Here is a 16,389-nt window from a genome sequence, read left to right as displayed (position 1 = left end):
GGTCAAATAAGCATCCCAATCACATCGCAGTGTCCACCAAAGCACAGAGTAACACAAAAAATGAAACAAGATTTAAAATAAAAAGTACTCAACAATGGCACATCACAAAAGTTTGTCAACTAAAGGCAGGTCATAAAATATCTGAGTCAGTGATTATGAATTACAAATGATTGTTGCTGTGTTTAAAGTTGTAAAATCCTTCTCTTAGTGCATTTCTGGCCTCTGATTTGATGATTCAGTACCTCAAACTAAAATGACTGGATTAGCCGTGTTTCCGTCAACTTTTTTTCATGTGCATTTTGAAGTGTCTCATTAGAAAACGTTGACAGAAACGGCAAAATTAGAGGGGAAAAAAAACCCCTTAATTTCACAAAAAAGGTTTTACGCTCGCTTGAGGTGGTTTTTGCTTTTGTCAAAAAAGAGTAAATGGGCTAGATGGGAGATGGAAACACTTTTGCTGAATAAGTTCTAACGTAGCGAACTTGTAACTCATGACTGATCAGCTGTTTCTGCTTTCTTGCCCGCTCGAGTTCTGCGCACCTGCCCAGAATTTCCTGCACCTCGCTGCTGGTAATGCTCATTTTGTGCTAAGAAAAGAGGTCAGGTAGACAAAGAATATTGTAGCATTTAAAAGCATTGTTTGGAGGTGCATGCAGAACTCTGCATAACACCGGATATTCCCATGACGTGAGACATGGCTGGTTGCAACTTGCCCGCTTGAAACGCATTTCTGAGGACCTCTCTCCATTTTTCTAAGATCAATGGCCCTCAGGTTCATGCGACTAGTTTGGTTTCTGGTTTGGAACCAATACGTTTTGTTTATTACAGTCATGTGTAACGTCAACTACTGATGTAACCACGCTTGCAGTAGCCTGGTTTATTTGCTCCAAACAGCTGATGGAAACGAACATATTTAGTAATATCTATTTTGTTTTCCTTTTTTGCGACATTTCAAAAGTACGCTTTAAATTTGCAGGACAATTAGATGGAAACATGGCTATTGTCTGTATTGCTTTATGAGATCGTGTGTGTGTGTGTGTGTGTGTGTGTGTGTGTGTGTGTGTTTGGGGTTCCAGGTCAGTTGTACGGAGAAAAGCACTCAAAGTCTCCAGCTCTGTCCACCTGGGGAGACCCGGTGCTGCTGAAGACTGAGGTGCAGCTCACTGCCTCTGAAGGTAGGAAACAGAATCTCATATGCTCAGTTGTAAAATATGTCTAACTGATCATGTTGCGATGCCCCTTTATGGCCAAAATTCTGGGCTGCACCTTCCCACCTGCCTGTACTCACTCAGTAACGAACTGAATGTGATCGTCCATCCTGCAGAGGCAGAGTGTCACTGGGCAGACACCGAGCTGAACAGGAGGAGGAAGATCTTCTGCAGCAAAGTGGAAGGATACGGCAGCATCTGCAGCTGCAAAGACCCGGCGCCCATAGAGTTCAACCCTGACCCTGTAAGACTTGGTTTTTTTTGGACTGTTTGTTTTATTGAGCTGCAAATAATAGAGGACAGAAGTGCCTATAGTAAGTAGGGAGCTAAGCTACACTCATTTTACATTTTAGATTTTAGTCTTAATATGAAATTTTTAACATCATCATGTGACATTAAAACCATCTTGGTAAGGGCCTCGGTATGGTATTTTATAGCTACACAGTAAACATAGTTGAAAATCTAATAAAGGAATTTTTTTTTTTTTACTGGAAGAGAATTGGTGGTCGATGCTTTTGCACAGAGCAAGGTCTGTCCACCTCACTTACATTGGAAACTTATGCAAATGAATGACTATAGCCAGCTAGCTGAACTGTGTCCGCCTCAATATGATTGTTTTAGTCAAACGAGGGCTCCCAGTATGTTTTAGAATTGAGTTTAAAATTGTATTGATTACTTTTAAAGCTCTTCATGGCCTCTCGCCTTGTTATATTTCTGACCTTTTAGTCCCATACGCACCAGCACGTACCTTGAGATCCTCGGGCAGAGGTCTGTTGTCTGTTCCAGAGTCTCGACTGAAAACTAAAGGGGACAGAGCGTTTGCTGTCAGGGCCCCGAGGCTCTGGAACAGCCTGCCCGAGGAAATCAGGTCGGCTGAGTCAGTGAACTCTTTTAAGTCCCTTCTTAAAACATACTTTTATAGGAGAGCCTTTCCCGATCTTATTTGACTTTATTTTATCCCTTTTATTTTATTCTATTTTACTAATTTTATATTAATCTTAAACATGTATTTTAGTCTTTTCAATGTTTTCATGCTTTTATCTTGTATTGTTTTTGTATTATTGTCTTTTGGGTATTATTGTCTTTTACACTTGTTAAAGCACTTTGTAACTTGTTTTTGAAAAGTGCTCTACAAATAAAGATTATTATTATTATAATAAAAGGATCTCCTAGCAGCCAGTATGAACAGGAGGTATGAAATCTGGTGTTCATATGGACTAATGTGACTTATTTTAAGACCTACTTAAAAAATTCTAAACCTGATCTTTAAACAAACCAGATATAACCTGTGAAGTAGTGAGCTTTAGAGGTGCTGGTAAGTGGATTTTGTTGCTGTCTGGCAGGTCCAGGCTTATGCTAAGCTAAGCTGTCCGTCTGCTGGCGGCAGCTTCACATTTACTGTACCGGATCTTCTCATCGAAGTCTCTACCAGAAAGCAAAGAAGCGTATTTCCCAAAGTGATTAACTATTTTTTGAATGTAAAATTAATGATGTGTGATGTTTAAAAAACATAAACGCAATATGTGTGTGTGTGTGTGTGTGTGTGTGTGTGTGTGTGTGTATATAAAAAAAAAAAAAAGTTAATGATCTACTGTTCTAAAAAGTCAGTTTCAGCGTCATGGTTTGAAACACTGCTAGATCAGGTCGTCAAAATAAAACTCTACTGCTTAAAGACATCACAGAACTGATGGTGAGTTTGTTTTACTAACTATATTTTCTTTTTCCAGCTGCCAGTCAATAATGTCTTTAATGTCCCAGTGGCCGTCATAGCAGGGAACAGACCGAACTATCTGTACAGGTAAGATCTGCTGACTAATGGTATATTTGATCAAAGGGATTGTAAAGCTTTTTTCTTCTTTTTCTATGAAAGGAAGCAGAAATTTCAGTTTCTCCGTTCTCTTACCACCACACACAGTTGAAGTTACGCCTCTGATTTGTCTTTGTCATCTATAAAAATATTTGTACTTGTTTGTCTGCGTTTCACAGATAAACTGCATTTCAGAGTCTGAGTTTTTCCCTTTTATACAAATGAAGATAAATGTGCCGTACAGACAGTAAATATTCCTAAAAGTAAATTACTTGCTGCTTTACTTGACATTTTAAATTGATTGTACAGAAAATAACTTCAGTTTATTAACAGTGACTGCTGTAATGAGCTGTCATTCTGAAAGCAGGATGAAGAAAGATGACAACCCCTCCCTTAGAAATACATTTGGTATTAATATGAAGAGAAATTACAATCTAGCTGTCCACCTTTTTTTAAAATTGGAACAAATCACAGTTATACAGCGATACAGAAACAAAAAGGAAATTAGCCTCATTCGTCTCTTGTGCCTTAACTGAAATTACGGCCATTTGTCGTCTTGTTTTTCAGGATGCTAAGGTCACTTCTTTCAGCTCATGGCGTCAACCCGCAGATGATCACGGTCTTCATTGATGGATATTATGAGGTACCACAGATTTAGTTTTTTCATTTTTTTTTCTCCACTTCATATCTGGTTTTGGTCAGTACTTCACTTAGACTAACATTATGGGCCTGTGGGTGTAAATCCCCAATACTACGATGGTCAGTCATAGTTAACCACTAAAAACGACTGTAGAGAATATGAAACATTAATACTTTAATTGATTAATGAACCTGTATGGTCCTTTGGTGACGTGTTCATATACTTTTATGTACTTTGTTGAGGGCTGGGTTTTGTTCGAAATTGTTAAACAGTTTTTTTTCAATGCGTACTGATACTAAAGTTATACATTTATTTGTTACCTTACTTTTTTATAAATGTAAACCTGTAGGGTTTTCTTTTCATTTAACAAAAAAAAGAAGTGTCCAATGTTTAAATATTGTTTAAACACAAGCAGCCATACGGGATCTTTAAAATGGTCAAAATGTTGACGTAACTTTGAGTATAGACAATGTTTTTTTGTGTTTTTCGACCCAGGAGCCTATGGATGTCGTAGAGCTGTTTGGACTGAAGGGAGTCCAGCACACACCCATCAGCATCAAGAATGCCAGAGTGTCCCAGGTAAACAACAGCCTCATTTAAGGTTTAACAGAATTCATATCAGTGAGATCACAGATTTGCACTGAAAAAGTGTTGGAAGTTAAAGCCATTTTCACACAAATTTGTGTTTCCTCTGTATGCATCACTCCGAACGGACAAAGATGAAAATGTTTTGAGGTTCAGCCTCAGTAGGTTGTGTTTCTGTTGTGAAAGTCTGTCTCTGCTCTCTGTCACTCAGCACTACAAGGCGAGTCTGACTGCAACATTCAACCTTCACCCAGTGAGTACTTTGATTTTTATTTTTATTTTTTTGTCAAGATAAACATCAAAAAATACTCTTTCATGTAGTTGATGAATGGAGCAGCAAGGTGTGTGTCGTTAAAGTAATACTACTTTTCAGTATTTAACACAGGCTGTAAAAGACGTTTTCTGTTTTCAGTTTGACTCTTATTTAAGAACAGCAGCGTTTTTTTACTATACTTATTATTAAGTGCCAGATGACAGATGGATATCTCATGACAGCACAGACTGATTATGTGTTATTTATTTATTTTTCATCAGGATTCCAACTTCGCAATTGTCCTAGAAGAAGACCTGGATATCTCCATTGACTTCTTCAGGTACATTGTCCAGAATGCACAACCATTACCAAAGATAGGCAGATAACTGTGAAATTATCATATGTACCAGTAGAGCAGAATAATAAGTCAGCTTATCAAAGACGCACAAAACGATAAGCAACAAGTATTTTAAAGATCTGTTAATTATTGTTTCAGTCAGTTGTGTAGCAGCGGTGCCAAACGTTTGCTGTTTTGCTCAAATGTAAGGATTTAATGCTTTTTTTTTTTTTGTCGTACATGATGGTAAATTGAATGTCTTCAGGGTTTGGACACAAAGACCATTTTAAAAATGTAACCATGCGCTCTGGGAAATTCAAATTTTCAAATTCGCTTTATTGGCATGAATGTATAGCAACAATATTGCCAAAGCTACATATAAATTACAGAAGGACAAATAATTTAGGTCAATTAATAAAGGACAGTGGACAAGGACAATTAACAAAACTCTGGGAAATTATAATGACCATTTATTATTTATTTCCTTTCACACCATTGGATGAGACCGTTTTGGTATCTTTTAAATGGACATTAGCTATAAAAAAAAAAATTTCTGGTCCTAAATAGAAGTTTGTGGTGTGTTTAAAAAGAATTTACTGCTACCATGGTACAGAGCCAGGTTCTGGACTTCACAGTATCAGCAGAGAGGGCCCATAAACCCTCCCAGCTGCCTGAATCACCACTAGGTGGCAGTAGATCCGCAGCGATAAAGCCGTTGTCGGCTCTGTCAGAAACTCCAGCCTTCCTTTGTTGGACAGACTCGGCTTTGAACTGCATGTTTGCTGCTGTAAAAGCTCCAGCTCCCCTCTTGGGCTGAACGGCCTGTTTGAAGTGCCGACTTCAGACGGCATCTCGCTCTGCTTTAATGCCAGTTTGCTCTCTGAAACGAGTGTCAAGCTCTCAGTTAGAGTGCGCCGAAAACCAAAGTGTAGCCTGCTGCAGACTTTTTTGTTTACTGTTATAAACTCAGCTCTTCCGGTGTGTGTGTGTGTGTGTGTGTGTGTGTGAGAGAGTCCTTACAAAGTCCTGAATTCAATTTTACAAATATCAAACTGTAGGAATATGAAATTGTCCATTGATTTTATGATTTGTTTGTTTTCCTTTTGTCAGAACTAGCCAACCTAATGCTTGGAAAATCTAATTTTCTGGACTGTAATAGCAGCACATTAATGCCCATAATTTATGAATGATGTGTTAAACCATCATCATCATGTCACAAATGTCACTTTGCCAGCTGTCGAGTGGAATCTTCCCGCTTAACGGGACCAAAAACTGGTTAATTTCTTGATATATTGTTTGAAAGGATAGGTTAAGGGTACATTTTATAAAAGAAAATAAAGTACCCAGGTTTAAAAATTTCAGAATTACCCTTTAAAAACTGTTGCTGTCAGTTTACTGTTGCCTGGTTTTTATGATGATGATGATGTTGATACTGACGTAGCTGCTTTTGACTGCACTAATGCCGCTTCTCTGTTTTCCCTGCAGTTTTCTGAGTCAGACCACCCACCTGTTGGATGAGGATGACAGCCTGTACTGTATCTCTGCCTGGAACGACCAGGCGAGTGCCGACTGCTTCACTCGCTCATGCTGTACCTGCCTTCCTCCTAAAGCCTCCATCTCCTCCTGTCCATCCCATTTATTCATCTCTTTAAGGGCTCATTTGTTATGAGAGTTTATCTGTGTCTGTCCGCTGTGTATATGTTCTTCCTCCTCTTGTCATCCCACACCTTCTTATTTTTTTTTTTTACACACATAGCCTAGTTCAGACAGCGACAAGCACGGCGACTTGCAAGCTATTACAGTTCTGTTGCAGTTGAGACAGACAGGTTTGTGTGTCTTTAGCTGTCAACAGTTGCGTCTGAATGTCTGGAGGTGTCAGGATTGTTTGGAGTGATCTCAACAATAGATCGTGTGATGGGGTGATCTATCAGTTTTCTTTTAACCTGAGGGCGTAACTTAACATCGTTCACTGAAAAAGTTCCCCTCTCTCTGGTTTCTTTCCAAGTTTTCTCCTTGCATCTGTGACTTACTGCGGCTGTTTTTGTACAGGGCTATGAGCACACAGCGGAGGACCCCGCCCTGCTGTACAGAGTGGAGAGTATGCCCGGCCTGGGCTGGGTGCTGAAGAAGAGCATCTACAAGGACGAGCTGGAGCCAAAATGGCCGACACCTGAGAAGGTGCAGGATTGATCTGTTCTGTATTTAAAGAACCCTGTGCACATTTTACATCCCTGCTCACCGTTTTCCAAATCACACCAGATTCCAGTCTTCCATTGTCTCAGTTAATTTCTTTGAAAATGACGAGGTAGTCCGTCAGACATATGGCCGCCATTTTGTTATGGATTTATTGACTGTTGCAGGCAAAGTCAGAGACTAGCTATTAAAAAAATAAGTGGAATCAAATACAGATTTTGTGATTTTCGGTGTTTCGTGTCTGCAGCATGTAGCAAATATCTGCAAGTACATTTTCATAGAATGAATTGAAACCAGTGTTTGCCTGAAAGAAAAGAAATCAGTCTAAAGAATGATGGTATGAATTAAGTATACAAAAGTCATAGTTAAGTAGTTAAAATAAGAAAAATCCACTTCCTGTTTGTGTATGAACTGTGTGTGTCTCGCAGCTGTGGGACTGGGACATGTGGATGCGAATGCCGGAGCAGAGGAAAGGCAGAGAGTGCATCATTCCCGACGTGTCCCGCTCTTATCACTTCGGCATCATCGGCCTCAACATGAACGGCTATTTCCATGTAAGATCCAAAGCAAAAACATTTAAAACTTTATCAGCACGACAGGATTCGGCCTCAAAATCTTCATCAATCCTGTTTTTATAAATTGCTAACTTTGTAGTCTTAATAATTAAACGTGACTTTTATTAAAACCATAAAGCTGTAATACAGTCACTAGCTAGAAAACAACAGTGCACCACAATAATTATAACTTTGTTTAAAGTAACAAAGGAGGTGTTTCTTAGCCTGGTGTGAAACCCTATCTGAGGATATAGTTATTTAAAGTGAAATGACATTAATATAATGTCTAATTGAAGTCCTTGTAGTAAAACAGCTGGCACGCGAGGGTAAATCCTTTTCTGATCATATTTTCTGCCATTTTTTTTCTGTCCCATAGGAGGTATATTTCAAGAAACACAAGTTCAACACTGTTCCCAATGTGCAGCTGAAGAATGTTGACAGGTGTGTACTAGTAGGCTGTGTTCACTGATTTGCTACCTTACATACCACGATTTCTTGAACTGTATGTGGAAAATAACTTTGACCGCAACACGGTGTTCTTCACAGCTTAAAGAAAGATGCTTATGAAGTGGAGATCCAAAGCCTGCTGAAGTGAGTGAGATACAGAAGAGACGCTGACCCCGTAGGTGATTTAGATCACATTAGAAGCTTTAGATAGATGTTACACAATTCATGCTGTGTGTGTGTGTGTGTGTGATCGCAGGGAGGCAGAGGTACTGGACCACACTAAGAACCCGTGTGAGGACTCGTTCCTTCCAGATTCGGAGGGGAAGACCTACGTCATGTTCATTAAAATGGAGACAGAGACGGACACATCCACCTGGACGGAGCTCGCCAAGGTATTCAGTCAGGACAGGAACACCCTGAATTGCCCCTGGTGGCTGTTCCACCAGTGTATGAATGTGTGTGACTGGTGAATGCGATGAAGTGTAGAAAGACTAGCGGCAAACAAATACGGAGCATTTACACTCCTTGGTGGACTTGTAAGAGGTCCATGTCAGTTGTTGTGCATATATTAGCCCGTAACCTCTAACCAAGTTTTCTGGAAAGGACTGCAGATGGTATTCTTAATCATACCATTGATTTTTTTATTTATATTGGCGTTCTACCTTCCAGGCAGCGTTTGGATTCAGTTGACTGATATCCTCCACTGTTAATATGTTGTTGACTCAACATTTTGTCATAGTTACGTTATGCAGTTTTATGTTAGTGCTGGAATGGACCAACTCCTCCCCATTGGTCCCTTTTTGTCTGTTTTTATTTATTGAAGTTGTCGTCTCTTCAAAACAAATCATTCATATGTTTTATTGCTTTTGGCTAATGAAATGAACCTTAGCTTTCCATCAGCAATTGGATTATTAAAATAATTATTGTCCTTCTCTGTCTCCTCCTCAGTGCCTCCACGTTTGGGACCTGGACGTTCGGGGATACCACAGAGGCCTGTGGCGACTCTTCAGAAAAAGGAATCATGTCCTTGTGGTAGCCGTGCCAATCTCTCCATACTCGTAAGTAAAGCTCATTTTACTTAGTGCGTTGGCATTGATGCGGGAGTCTGCATGATGCTGTGCAGCCCAGAATCTGACACTTACACTGCACCTTTATGAACATGCCCAGCTACAAAGACGCCCAATAAAGGTGTGCATGTCTTGAGTTATATCATGGACTTAACACCTCCATAGCTTTGTGGCTGCCTTTTGTTTGTAAGAGTATCTTAAAAGACTATAGAACTCGGTAACGTAATAACGTGATGTCATGCTGCATTGAGTCACCTATCTTGTTGGGAGCGAGTTATCTGTGCAGCACTGCAATTATATCATGATGACACTTGACCCTGTTGCAGCTTTCCAGATTGATCTGAAGTATTGAGTTTTTTGGCTTTAGACAGTGCAGCTTCTGGTCTCTCAAGGCAATTAGGTCCCAGGTGAGGGGCCAGACTGACCCCTTGGGTACATGCCAAGTCTCTTATTTGATATTTCCTTGCTCCTTGCTTGAATCTGAAGTCCGCTGGTTCATCTGCTCTCGTCTCGAAGTCTTTCACTGGCCAACACGCACCCTTACTGGATATCAGTTATTGATTGGACGCTGCAGCTGATAGGATTGATCTGATACATCCAAACATCATTTGAGTTTCATACTGGAGTGAAGACAGATAACAGATTAAATTCAAGCTTTAGATTTGATTTGTTTTCTGATTTACCATCTAGTTAAAAATCTGCGTTCATCTGATCAACAAATGACCACAAAACTTTCTGCATTTATTAAAAAGATTTTTCTTTCACTATATTTTATTATGGGTGAAGATAGAGATGGCAGGAGAGTCTGGCTGTCAGCAAGAAATCACATAATTTATCGTCAGTTCCATTCAGTCGCATGCGAGGCTGATAATTCCTGAGCATTTGCTTTGATATGAGTTCAATCATCGTTTCACTTTCCCCTGAAACATTTAGCTTAATAAATCATTTCCAATGTTCAAAAGAAACCATCATCATATTCTGGGTTATTCAATAATGAATTCACAATCAGAATATGAAAAAATACAGATGCAGATAATGAATAAATAATATAAAGGCACTCTGCCAGTAGAAATGATCCTGTTCCTCTGAGCAGGACACAGGATACAGAATAAATACAGTGAAAAACAAGTGAAAAAAGAACTGTGTAACTTTATTAGCAAAGTGCACGTTTGCAGACTCCATCAAAAGAGCCCACTAACAGCTGACTTACCTGATTTACCTTGTTTATATAAAAAGGTAATACTAAAGAAAGTTTGGTTTTCTTCTAGTCACAGACATAACTGACTAAATTTGAAGTGTATCTCTTGTGAAAAGGAAGACAGAAATATGCATCTGAAATGGAGACATCCTGTAACTTCCTGGATCTGTGTTTTTGGGAAAGCATATCCACGCTTAAGGAATAGGGAAACCGCCGTTGAACCAAGGTGGAAACTGAGACTGGGGGTGTAGCTCACAGGTGGTAATGTCCCAAGAATGACACCGAGCGATTGCAAGTTTAAATTCATACATGGATTTATTTTGCCGCATGTGGAGGACGAATGTCACATTAGCAACGCGACCAAACGTGCAATCCTGTCTCCCATTTCCAGCTTGGCGACTATACTTATATATGTCTAAACTACTAAACAAAAACAGGAGCACACCCGAAGTCCAAATGTTGCTCTTTTTTAAACCTATCAAATTCTCATTTCATGGAAGACAGTTTGGTGGTTATTACCAAGTTAATACATTTTAGTCTTGCTGTTTGTCTACTTAAATGGCTGCAGCCTGAAACTCGTTATTTACAGTCTTATTCTCATCTGTGGTCGTATTTAAGTTTAGTTTATTTGTAGTAAAGCAGCAGCAACAAATATTTTGTTATTTCTGCAACAGATAAAAAATGTCTCAGAACATCTTCATTCACATTTCAACACATTCAACATTTAAAGGAGAAAAGAAAATATAACCGTGCCCATCCCAAGCAGCAAACACAACAAATATGTGACCGTCTGTCTCTTTCCTATCTTTTACCACTGCCTGTCCACTCTCTGTCCGTCTCTTTGTCTCATGATCAGTGTGAAGAAACCAGCCAGTGTCACTCCCATTCACTTAGAGCCTCCGCCCAAAGAAGAAGGAGCACCGGTGGAGCAGCTGTAGACCTGATGTTACACACACACACACACACACACACACACACACACACACACACACACACACACACACACACACACTACAACCAGCCCAGGCCTTAACTCTTCTTCTTCTCTCTCCATCAACAACCACTAATAATCCAGCCTGGGACTCACAACTGCAAACTGACATTTCCTAGATGTTGAACTTGAGTATGAGGGGATACTTGGGGAAATGAAGTCCTGATTTCTTTTCCTTTTTTTTATTATTAAAACAAGAGAGGGACTAACACTACAGACTGCACTACTAAATCCGTCCATCAGCTTGAGGAGTGACGGAGAAGCTAAATCCAGTTTCGGTTAAACGTGACAAACTAAACGGTGAATGACTGTCAACAGCTTTTCTGGTTCATTTCAATTCAATCTGTGACTTTTCAGCCAGAATGGTACAAATGACTCAAACACACACTCAGCAGAATTTAGCCACTTTTCCTCTTGGTTTGTTGTGTGTTTTTTATAACTACTGAGTGCTTTGACCATTTTGTACATACGTTTTAACTTATCTCTATTTATTTTACATCTATCAATCAAAAATGATTTTAGGGGTTTGTTTGCATTTTTAATTTTTAAAAAAAGATCCACTTTTATCAAGTTAAATGCATTTTTTTAAGAGCCTAACGTTTACAGATAATGAAATAATAATGTATATACATGTCTATATATATTTTTTGATGAAAAACGGTCAGCATATTTTTCAGCATCAGATCTAAGTTTGTGTGAAAGAGTTGATAACAGCCCTGTGGGTTTTTACTATTGTGACTGCTTGGGTCAGTTGCCTCCGATGGGGTTTCATTAGGGAAACACATTTGGTGGCTGAAAGAGACAAAACTGAGACAATATTCACAGATTTAGCAACATACACCCGACTTCACTAGGTGGAGTCTTTGCAGTGCTTCTTGCATTTAGACCACATACACAGAACTGAAATGTACGTCCTTTTTTTTAAATGAGGAAAAAATTGTATTTAGAAACTGCTTGTATTCCCGAAAGTTAGGTTCAAGAAAAAATATTGTTGGTGCCAAAAGTCCGTCATCAGCAATAGGAAATTGGAAATTTCCAAATGCTACCCAGCCCTAGAAAATAAATTATAAAAATGTAGAATTTTTGTTGCATTTCTTCGCTTCATTATTTTCTTTTTGTTTTAGAAATGCTGCCTTTTTATTCTGCCAGTTGCATGTTCCTGAATGCAGCGTATGTGTGAAATCTGTGAAAAATTTGCTTATTCTCTCTGTGTGCAGAGGTTTGACCTCCCTCAGCCACCATAGCAGCTGGAGGCTGGTTATTTGCCTTATTGTTTTTTTTCATTGTGACCTTCATCTGTGGTGGAAATGTTGGGATGTTTGTTCTGAAATGTCATCGGCCAGTTGTCACCAACCAAATTGATTCTCCAAGATGTGACAGTTAAAATCTTTAGATGGAGGCTCAGCGTGATCGTGGTCGCTGCTTTTGTTTTAGTTCCGTTATTTCAAAATCAACATAAATATCTTGTTTTTTTTCGTCTGAGTTAAGTTATTTTTGTCATTCTTATATTAAACTTTAAATATTATTTAACCATTCTTATCTGGAGATGAGAGATTCAAAATCATAATTTATCCAGATCTCTTAATTATGAGATACTAAGTTACATCTTCAACATTTTCTTTGTATAACGCAGAATGTTTTTAATGAGTATTTGTGTGTTCAGAAGACTACATATTTACCATTTGAGAGTACCACTTATCAGCAGTATTACAGCCCGTGTCGTGACTGAATTAATCTCCATTTGTGTCCTGGAAATTTCAGACTCTGCCTGCTGTTTAAGCTACTTTTTCATTTCGCTCTAATTTTATGTACATGTGTGCTTCTCTTTGTTTAATCGAGAGGTTAAAACAAAATCATTGTCTCCCCAGAAATACAGCTAATTTTGTTAAAATGCTGTGAGATCATTTGGAAAATACTGGGAGGTACGCTGAATGTGTGACAATGAGGATCCGTGGACATAATGTTAGTTTCTGATGCGGTTTGACATGTATAAGTTCCTTTTTATCTTTTGTCATGGAAATGAATAAAGATGTTTTTTACTGAGGATTCATAGTGGAGCTCCTTTTTTTATTTTGAGGCCTTACCCTACAGTATATTGTTGAAAAAGTTTATACATAAGGATTTATTATTGGTGCATATTATTCATAAAATAAACTTGGAGCTGTTGTTATTCTTGGCTCAGATGTTTTGTGTAGCCTTGTGCTGCCTGCATATTTCTCAAGAGTACTTCAGGCAAAGCAGTGGTGGCAGGAAATGCATGCAGTGAGGGAAATGTATGCAAATCCTCAGGGCTCGGTGGGTTCCTGCAGCCGCTGTGGGCTACCCAAGGACAAATGTGGCTTCTTGACCTTTTAGAGCTCTCATTTTCAAACCCTGTGGTGAAATCAACCAGAAAAGATTTAGTCAAAGTCCAATTGGAGGAGGGGGAGGGGGGGGGGGGTGTTCAGTGCGATTGCAACTTGAATCTATTCATTCTGCAAGGGGATTTTTCCACCTTTCCAAGCAGCCTTTTGGAGACACAGCTAGCCCAAGTAGTGGCATCGGCAGATTTGAAACTTATTTGATGAGTTTAGTCTCCATCACAGGCAACATCATGTCGGCTTTTACTTCTGTCAAATTTAAGATATTGTTTCATAATGCACTGCAGACTACTGGTAACATAAAACTCCATTTTTTATTTCTGTCTTGGGACTTAGAAAATGCCCACCACAGTTTGGGCTATTATGTTTTTGGCTAGTCAAGTCCATGTTAAATTAAGTGTAAGTAGTTTGAGACAAGTCGGGGAAAATTGTTGTATTATTTGAGACAAAGTCCTTTCCACACAGATGTCTAATAATTAAATATTCCAGCTATGCATGGCCTATCAGTCACTGTCAAGCCTGAGATAAAAGCCCATATGATGTCATGGTGATGTCACCTTGGAAATCTGGTTTGGACTTTAAAAGCTCATTTGGCAGTGAGGCCCTTATCAAGGTACTTTATCAAGTTGCAACATGGGAAATGTAGGGTTTTTGGATCTTGGTGCAAACTCAACTGTCTCTTATGAGAGTCTGCTTCAAGTAGCTAATTCTTCTCCTAAAGGATAATTCTGGTTTATAACAATTTGGGTCTTATTTTCATAGTTTTGTTCATCACCAATGACCAGTAGCGTTGCTCTTCTATCGGTCATGAAAACACAGTTCTCACCCTGGTCTGGAAACATGAGCAGACAGACGATCGGGCATGTTGTAAACAAGCCCGCATGTTTGCCAAAATAATTTTGGAAGACAAAACACAAGTGAACAACAGGAGTCTGTTAACATCTGTCGCAATTTACATAGTCACTTCCTGGTTTAGACCTGACCAACTGTCTGACTAACTTGTGTTTCTTTACCTGTCGGGCTTTGTCGTAGCAATGTGTTCCCAGATCTCATCAAGTAACGGCACGATATTAATATTACTGATAGAAGCAATTGACACAACTACAAGCAGAAGAAGAACCAAGTTGTTATAAACTAGAAAGAATCTGCTGAGGCTGCATGAAGCCCATCCATCCTTCATCCGTCAGGAAAACACTGTTGTTTTCGAACTCTGTCATGTGTTTGTGAACTGCTGTCGGTGTTTGTGTTTATGAACCTGCCTGCTAGAAAACATTTGCATCAGGTCTAATTAAGATGGATTTTCTGACAGATTGTAAAGTAATAGCAAATGTGCGCGTTACTCCGTGTGTGTGTCTGTGTTATTAACTAACTGACAGAGCCAACAGGGTCATGAAGCTTTCCCCCCCCCCACATTAGGCATGTGTTTGATTGTCCACACACACACTTGTCTGTCGTCAGCACCTCCAGCTTCAAACCCTTTCATTTGTGCCTGTCAGTCAGAAGTCGCTGGTTCGTATCAGTGTGTGTTTGTGTGTGTTTGTGTGTGTTAGCCGCCTTAAGTGTCATTTTTGACCTATTGAGCGTTCTGATGAACTGAGCTCAGAGGCTGATGGCTGAGATGTGGATGGAATATTGATTTTTTTTTTTGTGTGTGTGTGTGTGTGCGCCTTGGGTTATTGTTAAACATGGAGCTCAGCAGCACTGCGATGATGACAGATTTAACTCTGAATACCTCGCCGATGTATAATTGGATGAAAGGATGAAAAGGGGGTTGTCTTCTTGCTCCCTTTTCCTCCCCGTCTACGCATTTCCTTAGTCTTAGTCCCATGACACACATTAGTGAATGGCCACAGCAGAATTAATAATATACAAAAGGATGTTTTGTATTACCAGTTATTACCTGACTGTACCTATTTAAATGCATGAGCTATATTGTCTCAGTATTATCAACAGTTTTGCTGTGCTTTGTCTTAAGTAACTGCACAATTAGCACCTCCTACAATTGTCAAAGTCACCCCTTATGTATTAACTTAATTATTGTATTAATTAATTTGTAATGTTGTTTGGCACTGCTAAAAAAGAAGAAGAAAAAAACCCCTGTTGTAAAAAGGGAGGATTGTGCACTTCCAGTCACCTGAAATTTGACTCCCTTCCAAGAAGCGTTGAGTTGAATTGGCAGTAGCAACTGGAATTCAATGCAAAGAATATGTATAGTGGCCTTGTTGATAAGCTAAAGTGTTGCCTATTTATACACCGAGTTGACACAGAGCAACGTTAGCATTTATTTATAGAATTTGTATGAACCGGATTAATGTTAATCAAAAATCTCACTCTCCTTTTAGCGCTGTTTTCCTCTCCAACAGCACCTGAGGAAAACACCTGGCTGTCTTGTAGCTACACGTTCCACTAACTTTCTCTGCCTGCTGTTTGGTGATGGGAAGGTAGTGTACCGTGGGGTTTACAGTTTATTAGCTGGTCGATATTTACTCAGCCTTGTGGCACAATGCATGTAATCTTCAAGGGCAGGAGATGGAATATTGATGAATAGTATAAAGGACAAAAGATGTACTGAGCTCTGCTTCTTCCTTTCACAAGCACGGCCTGTCGTATAGAGGAATCAGGATTTAAATACATGTTTTTGTATAAAGCTGTACAGTCTTGACAACAAGGAAAAATTGTGGCCTTGAATCTAAATTATTAGTGGATTAAAATTGAGATCTACAATGGGCCCCCACCCTTGCTACATAGA

At 39.2% G+C, this 16,389-nt stretch overlaps 1 protein-coding gene across 5 annotated transcripts in view; it reads left to right on the top strand.

The window, feature by feature from the left end:
* Positions 1-16,389, top strand: part of pomgnt1 (protein O-linked mannose N-acetylglucosaminyltransferase 1 (beta 1,2-)) — a 117,182-nt gene that overhangs the window by 5,398 nt on the left and 95,395 nt on the right. For 3 of the 5 annotated variants that reach the window (XM_038715018.1, XM_038715017.1, XM_038715016.1), the window contains exons 8-21: positions 1,077-1,175; positions 1,325-1,452; positions 2,936-3,006; positions 3,583-3,658; positions 4,151-4,234; positions 4,452-4,493; positions 4,775-4,833; positions 6,316-6,388; positions 6,880-7,008; positions 7,452-7,577; positions 7,954-8,018; positions 8,124-8,168; positions 8,281-8,416; positions 8,973-9,082. In XM_038715018.1, the coding sequence (XP_038570946.1) occupies positions 1,077-1,175; positions 1,325-1,452; positions 2,936-3,006; positions 3,583-3,658; positions 4,151-4,234; positions 4,452-4,493; positions 4,775-4,833; positions 6,316-6,388; positions 6,880-7,008; positions 7,452-7,577; positions 7,954-8,018; positions 8,124-8,168; positions 8,281-8,416; positions 8,973-9,082 (1,243 nt within the window). Of the gene's footprint in view, positions 1-1,076; positions 1,176-1,324; positions 1,453-2,935; positions 3,007-3,582; positions 3,659-4,150; positions 4,235-4,451; positions 4,494-4,774; positions 4,834-6,315; positions 6,389-6,879; positions 7,009-7,451; positions 7,578-7,953; positions 8,019-8,123; positions 8,169-8,280; positions 8,417-8,972; positions 9,083-11,145; positions 13,327-16,389 lie in introns of those variants that run through there. The other 2 variants (XM_038715014.1, XM_038715015.1) reach the window with 2 other exon arrangements.

The sequence above is a fragment of the Micropterus salmoides genome, unplaced genomic scaffold (genome assembly GCF_014851395.1).
Source record: "Micropterus salmoides isolate LMB-PRFRI ecotype aquatic unplaced genomic scaffold, ASM1485139v1 Ms_hic_scaffold_13, whole genome shotgun sequence".
Lineage (NCBI taxonomy): Eukaryota > Metazoa > Chordata > Actinopteri > Centrarchiformes > Centrarchidae > Micropterus > Micropterus salmoides.
Note: the sequence above shows the minus strand (reverse complement) of the source record. Positions and strands in the feature narration are given on the sequence as shown.